Here is a 7,758-nt window from a genome sequence, read left to right on the forward strand (position 1 = left end):
AAATATTTTTTTGCTTTCTTTATTTAAGAAATTATTGCTTCTTTTGCATCGGAAACTGGAGAGATGAGGTCACGGAACATTGCAAATAAAGGACTTATTAAGTTGCTGAACAGTTTTGTGCCTGTCTGTCTGAAACATGTGGGATCTCCTTCCCTCTGATGCTGACCACAACCAGTGCACATCAAAATACAGCTTCTGTCACTGAGCTCACGGGTGAAACATGGACACAATCAGTCTTGGATATCAGAAAGGGCTGACCATGCTGTGAACCCGGGCCCTCCATCATCAGGGAGGAATGAAGGCTTCCCTTTATTGGTCAGTGCTGGAACTCACACCCCAACATAACAAATTACCTTTCCGTGATTGTGTCCAGACAGCTGCTCCCTCAAAACGGAGAAAACCCGTTAAAGCTCCTGATGTCAATCAGTGAAAAATGATGGAGATCGTCCACACTAACCTGATTAACGCCTCGTCACCACAAACAGCTGAACACAATAACCACAAAGTTAACGCACACAAACATCCACATATCGCAGACTAACAATTCATTTTGTGGGGAGGGGGAGGGTGTGTGTGTGTGAGAGACACCGCCTTGCGTTGATGACGCTCACCATCGGGAGACATTTGGACATCCTGTGTCTAACCCATTTACCGAGCAACAAATGGTGCGGGTGCGCTGGAGATGCGGCGGCGGAGCGCGGAGGATGTTTCCGCCGACCGAGAGGCGCCGACGCTGAGCCGCCCGGTGTCATCTGTTGATCGGATCGGACGCAATTAAAGCGGATTATGATGAGCCGCCGCGGTCCGACTTACAGGTAGGTGAGGTGGGGGGGGGGGGGGGGGGGGGGTAACTACAAGCGTGCAGAAGGTGCATTTAAAAGCCGGGGGGGGGCTCATGGTGCTGATCCGATGCAGGTGCGGAGACATCGGTATGCAGATGGACACTTCAGGCTGCTGCAGGATACAGGCCTGCACCGAGTGGAGGGCCGATGCGTTATTCAACCGACTATACTGCCTGAATGCACCATTTCCACCACACCAACGAACAACAACAACAAAAACCCGCCTCACATTAGCACTGCAGCTTCCTCCCTCCATCCGTTCATGCCAGAGACAGACTCGGGGCTTGGTGGGGGGGGGGGTGCAGGCACTGAAGTCATTCCCACTTGTTGGTCCTGTAGGTCACATCAGTGGCTCTGAGAGCTGCAGGGAAGAAACAAAGAAAGGAACCTGGTGAATCCATCTGATGGGAATTAGGATGAATGGAAATCAGCAGGAAAAGTGTGAAGTGTGACTTTAAAAGAATCATCATGCATTTCACAGAAAGGTAAAATCCTGCTGCAACTGACATTTACATTGGTAGGTTGTGATCACTCTGTTTCTTATTTAGTCTAATAAAGTTAGTTTGACTGAAAACAGTGGAAAGAAAAACCCACAGCTGGAGGTGACAGCTTCAGATGACACCCCCCCCCCCCCCCCCTCAAATCAGAGTCCAAAACAACAGTCTACAGCCAAATGGGGCAGATACATTTGCCTCACTCCTGATTTGATAATCACAAATGTTACAGTTTGTCGTGTATATTGTGGGGCAGCATGACGGTTTGCACTGTCGCCCTGCAACATGGGTGACTCCAAACTGACCTGAAGTGAGCGGTGTCAAATGGTGCCAGACTACCCTCACCACACGCCTGCTGGGATTGGGATGTATATTGTGTAGCGCTCTCACCCTAATATCATTCCCACAGAAAGTGCCTTGTTTAAAAAGCGAGTCTTGTTTAAAAATCCGTGTGTTTGGGTCTTAAGAGGGAGCCATGCTAAGCTCCACATGCTCATCACGTGTGTGTTGCCGAAGGCCTCGGAGGACGAGTGTTGAACATCACACAGGGCTGTGGGAGCTGTTCACACCTCCACATTGCTGCCTCGCGGGCCTGCACTGGCTTGTTTGTCTCTGATACAAATATACCGCCATGTTTGACCATCATAAGTCTTCCACCGGAGTCAGCAGCCCCGCTTTCTCAGCTTCTTTGGGAGCAAATCTGCTTAAGGATATCTGTCAAGTCATGCACATGCTCCGAGTTGTGTTCAGGGAACATGTTTCCTGACAGTGAAAGAATCACCTGCCCTCAAAACAAGGCATATTTTAAGCTTCTCATGTTCTTCTGGCACAGATTCATCCCACCCATGAGATTTGCTGTATGCAGCTACATGTGTGTTAGCCATGCACCTGGGGTGAGTTACTCCATCACTTTTAATAGGGATCAGCAGACCTGGCTGGAGCTGCTTACCACAGCTGGTGACATGCCATATGCTTGCCCGGTTGCACAGGGAGCGTCACCACTGCCCTCACCTCGCTCAGCCCAGACCATTTTAACTGGTTTCACCGGCTTACCATGGCTTTAGCATCTGTGCAGTAAATTTAGGACTGAGCTGTTTGCTTGTCTGCCGGCTGGTTTAAACAGGAAAACCCAAGCTGTGACTTTCAGTTGTGTTGCTTTGCCGTGTTGTGACACCATCTCTGCATGTCCACAATGAGGCTGCGGTCCAGGAGCAGAGAGAATAGGGAAGACGAGGTAGGAAGAAGCCTTGTTAACAGCTGAGGGCCAGAACAACTGGTGTCAGTGCTGGATCAGATACGAATGTAGACAAAACTGAGTTTTTTTTTTTTTTCTAGATTCATGCTGTGGCGCAAAATAAGGATTTTCAGACAAATCTAACCTTTCTTGCAGGTGAAATTTGAGGAGACTGAAATGATTCCAAAGTCAGGAAAATCTCCAGCAGACTCACGGAAAAGTGTCGGCATCCATGAGTTTGCAGCACTTGCCAGATCCTCCTTAAATGGTAAGACGCCTTTTTCTTCCAGCAGCTTAAGTCACAACTCCAAACTTTGAATCGTCACCCTTCTCTCTCTGTGTCCAGGTATTTCGCAGGCAGTGAGGGACCATGTGACCAAGCCCACCTCCCTGGCTCAGGGCCGGGTCGCTCACCTCATAGAGTGGAAAGGTTGGCCCAAACCTGCGGGCCCTCCTCCGACTGCCCACTCCCACTTCAGCTCCTACTGCCATCTGACTGAAGGAGAGAAGGAGGCCCGCTTCGCTGCAGGTATTTATTCCTCTGGCATTAAGCAACCCCTGCATGGACAGAGACAGATGCGTTATTGTCATTGCACAAAAGATAAAATAAATTCTTCTGCAGCAGTCCCTTTAAGCAACTTAAAGTATAAATATATGCAACAGAAAAGGGGAAGACGAGTCTTTAAAATATTAACTAAGCATGACGGGGAAAGAAGTAAAAGGATTTGTTTCCTGTCCAGCTTTTACACTTTTCAAACTGTAGTTTAACTCGCTGGCATCTGTTGGTGTGGGCATGTGCATCCTCTTATGTTTAACTTGGTTTAGCTCCAGCATCATCTCCTGGCCGCTGTCCACCTTCTGTCGTGCACTTAATCCCCTAAAACTCCTGTATGTCGGCGGGCGGCCCCGCCCTCCGTGCTGGCTCTTGGGTGACCACTTGTCTTGGCAGCAGATGGTGGCCTTTTAAAGGCTCTCCCAAAACACTTCACTGCCCACCAATGGTGCAGCAGCTCCTGTTGTTCTGCTCTGACTCATCCTCTCCGGTGCCGTTTGATCAAAAGAGAGAGCGAGGGAGAGAAATGGGTTACACAGAGACTGTACGTCCTGGACAGAATGAAGTCATCGCTTTTTACGCACTTCAGTAAAGCTTTTGAGATTAAAAGATGAATAAAGCTGGAACTATCATAGCTGTTTATTTACTTGAGCTATATTGAGATTTGATCTATTTTATTTTCTGAAGCAAAAATGCTTGAAATTACTGGTACTGATGTCTTAAATAGGACTATTTTGTGTTGTCTTGTTTTTTTTTATGACAAGACAATAATATAACAATAATATTTTATCCTCCTGGTGAGACAAAACAAACCTTCTGAAGATGTAATCTTCAGCTCTGGAAAGTTGGGATGGGCATTTCTTAATTTTTATTATGTTTTATAGATTTAAACAATTTTCAAGAAAACAACAAGTAGACTATAAATCATTGTTTCTGGTGCAAGTCAGCATTAAAGGCAGTTTTTTTTTTTGTGAATTGATAAAAGAGCAAAAAAAAAAGTCCAACTTAGTTTAACGTGGATGCTCAGGTATTGGTAATCTTTGATCCCTTTTAGGAGTTGCTGAGCAGTTTGCCATCGCTGAGGCGAAGCTGCGTGCCTGGGCGTCTATAGATGATGACGAGGAGGGAGACTTCAACGATGAAGACAACCAGAACAACGGGCAGACTCACGCCTTCTCCAGCCAGAGCTCAGGTATCCACAGGACCCTCCCCTTTTGTCATCTCCTCTCATTTCATTCCACTCATCATCCTCATTTCGTGTATCATCACTGACAAAACTCCTCATCTCCCCACCCCCTCCCCTGATGATCCACCTGTCCCCAGGTGTTCTGACTCTTTGCTCCTCCCTCAGACGCCGCCACATTCAATCCTATCACCGGAGCGCCATGCCGGCCTGAGGGGGACGCCGGTGAGGCGCCGCCCTCCCACGGTCCCCTGGGTTCCAGCAGTGGCAGCAGGCCTGAATCTCACAGTGACCCACATTCATCCCAGACCAATTCACCTACTTTACCCAACGACTGCATGAGCCCATTCCTGGAGGGAGAGGAAGAGGAGGAAGAGGAGAGGCGGGGGGGTCAGAAGGAGCAGCCAGCTCCTTTGCAGGAGCAGCACAGCGAGGTCTGCGTCCACCACAAGCCTGAGTGGAGGCCTCGGGGCAGGAGCAGCAGGTTTGACTCCTGCTACTCCACCTCTCACTCCGAGTCCCCTGGAGAGGAGGACGAGGATGACGAGGAGGAAGGCAGCGTGTTTCACGAGGTCCGGGTGTGGCACTGCAGCCGGAGGAGCTTCTTCTCTGACCGGGCTTCTTCTGGAGTGGCCTCGTTTGAGGAGGAGGAGGAGGAGGAGGAGGAGGAGAGGGATGGAGCCGAGGAGAAAGAGTATTTAATGTGATGTGTTGTACATCTTTATGTCTCTTTGGGTCTGTGTCGGTTCTGGATGTGGCATAATCTATTCTGATTTCACCGTAGACGTCTCTTCACCTCCTCCTCCTCCTGTCCGCCCCCGATTGTCTTTCCACCACTCACTGCCTTCTGTCTCATCCTCCAGGCCTTTCATGTACTGATCTCCCTCCGCAGTCTATCAGTTCTGAGAACACGATGTATACATATTGGAGAATCCAACCAGAATGTCAAGCTGTTGTTCAAACTGAGTTTTGTACATCTTTTTGTGATGAGTCCTGTGTTGCTCTTGCATTGGTTTTCTATGGATATTTTGTAGTGTTGTTTTATTCTGGGTCATGCTGTGTCATGTGGGGTGGGGATGTTTGATACTGAATGTCTGTGTGTCCTACATATATAAATATGATTTTTCTTTTTGGAAAGAAAAGCTTTCTGTCCTTTATTTTTTCCCCATGAACACAAACCAAACCCACGACGAACAAACACAATTTCTCAACTCATCTCTTAAAGGTGTTTGTCTTTCAATTTAATCATTCACTCATGTACAAAAACAACTTCATGTTCTCTGAAAAATAACAATGGCTGTTGGATTTCAAATGCATAATTCTCCTATGTACAGAGCATGTACATAGAGCTCCTCTGTGTATTTTCATATGTACAAAGCATATACAGGCCAGTGCCATATAAAGGGAGATACTACAGACTTATTGCTTAACTAGATTTGCTGCAAGGTAGCTTATACACTCTACATTAAACTCCTTATATGTTATCGTATATGGCGAGCACTACTACACATTCTATATGCAAACAAAAAGTTGAAACATTAGTAAGTTGTTGCACAACCATTTACAGACAAAAATGAGCCCGAATCTGTGCTGCTGCTGCTGTGATATCACATAAGATTGGATTATGGCTCAAGATCGCTGCATGAAGCTAAATCACTTATTACCAATTCAAGGTCGCAACAAGGACTCACACACTTTGCTCTACGACAGTTTTTGGGCTTTGTGGGTTATCACTGTACTTCATACAGTAGTGACATTTTTCAACATTGAATTAAAGGCCAAGACTGAGTACATGTACTCTGTAAATATAAGTAAATATATCTACAGGCCGCAATACAGTTATTGTGCGTGTGTGAGTTTGTGTGCTCTATACAACAGCCAGTATCTTCCTATCACTTGGAGCTCGGAGGATTGTTCTTTGTATCATGCTAGAAACACATTAAACACAGTAAATTAACATAGCAGGAGACGCAGAGGCAGTGTCGAACAACAAGACTGACAGTCTGCATTGCCCTTATTGGATCAGCCCCTGTGAAGCCAAACGAGGCTATGTGTGCAGTAAATTATTTATTTATTCATTCATTCATTCATTCATCCATCCATCTTCTTCTGCTTATCCGTTTCCAGGTCGAGGGGGATGCTGGAGCCTGCAGTAAATTAAATTCATGGTAATTTCAATATGCTTTACTATTAGTTGGAGCCCTGTACTAAGCTTGGTGGACCTTTGGAAGCTGCCTTTGTCTTTGTGTGAATAGATCCCAGCTGATAAGAGTAATGGGGCTGATAAAGATACAAATATGAGCTGATACATGTAACTGCAGAGCCTTTAGTGTTGTAAACAAGAGAGCCTGCGCAAATTAATGCTATTGTTGCCATTAAAGCACCTTTCAGTTCATTATAACCCCATAAACATATACCACCAACACCAATATATCTAAATACCTCCAATAATTCTGAGTCAGCCTTCTGATGTAGAAGTCCAGCGTTTGTGAATAGGTAGTTTGTTTGAATTTGTACCATCGTGTGCTCATTACAATGTTTTTCCATGTCTTTGTTCCGCTGTGCTTTCTTTTGTATTATATTACCATTTTATTTATCATCTTCCGTTATTTGCATGTGACTTGTTTCTCTCTCATGGTTGTTTATGTGAACCCGATTTCTGCATGGCAAAGGAGATGCCGAAAAGTCTCTTGCGAGCACACACACACACACACAAAAAACACAAACAAAGCACACACAGACTCAAACACACTTAATAGATGAAGCTGGAAATATTCTATATCAAATCCCATGAAAAGACCAAACCAGTATCTGTGTAATCAGAGCCTGTTATAGTTTATTCCTTTGTACAATATAGCTTATTGTCGTCACAACAATTAAAAAGCTATTAATAATGTTGGATTTAACTTGAAAGTGTTTAATTATCCCGTTGATGTAATAACCCGCAGATCAGTTTCTCTGTTCTGTTTGCCAAAACTTAGTGTCCACTTATCGCTATCTCTATCTATTTTTTTAAATGGATAATTAATAATAATAAATAAAATAATAATTTTCATAATGGTAAGGGTTAGGGTTGTTGCCTTTTTTCTTATTACAATAAAACTGGGCAAGAGAGCTATTCCAACTGTGTGATTTAATTATTTTGTCATCTGTGTAACTCACAATGAATAGTTTAAAAGAAAGAGAAACAGTGGCTTGCATTACCTGCAATGCAAGTTCTCCAATGTCATCTGTTCAATTCAATGCCTGAAAACTTGTGAAATGAACATCACTGTTGTCCTCAAACCCATCTGATACCGACTCAAGTGACAAGTGAGATGTGGGGGGGAGGGAAAAAAAAAAAATCAGCGGAGTTTGTCTTTAAAGATTCATGTCCTCAATAAGTTTGACAGAGTTGAAGCTGAGAGTCAGAGATAGGGCAGGTCTCTCAGAGAGTATTACAAGACTACCTG

The 7,758-nt window shown here is 45.1% G+C and overlaps 1 protein-coding gene across 1 annotated transcript; it reads left to right on the top strand.

The window, feature by feature from the left end:
• Window positions 1–756: 756 nt before the first annotated feature.
• On the top strand, window positions 757–5,013 carry fam131aa (family with sequence similarity 131 member Aa). Its single transcript, XM_029525572.1, has 5 exons — window positions 757–815; window positions 2,727–2,838; window positions 2,917–3,099; window positions 4,178–4,315; window positions 4,475–5,013. Exons 2-5 carry the CDS (start codon window positions 2,748–2,750, stop codon window positions 5,011–5,013), a joined length of 951 nt encoding a protein of 316 aa, XP_029381432.1. The 5' UTR covers window positions 757–815; window positions 2,727–2,747.
• Window positions 5,014–7,758: the final 2,745 nt, after the last annotated feature.

Source organism: Echeneis naucrates, chromosome 17, assembly GCF_900963305.1.
Source record: "Echeneis naucrates chromosome 17, fEcheNa1.1, whole genome shotgun sequence".
In the NCBI taxonomy this organism is placed as follows: Eukaryota; Metazoa; Chordata; class Actinopteri; order Carangiformes; family Echeneidae; genus Echeneis; species Echeneis naucrates.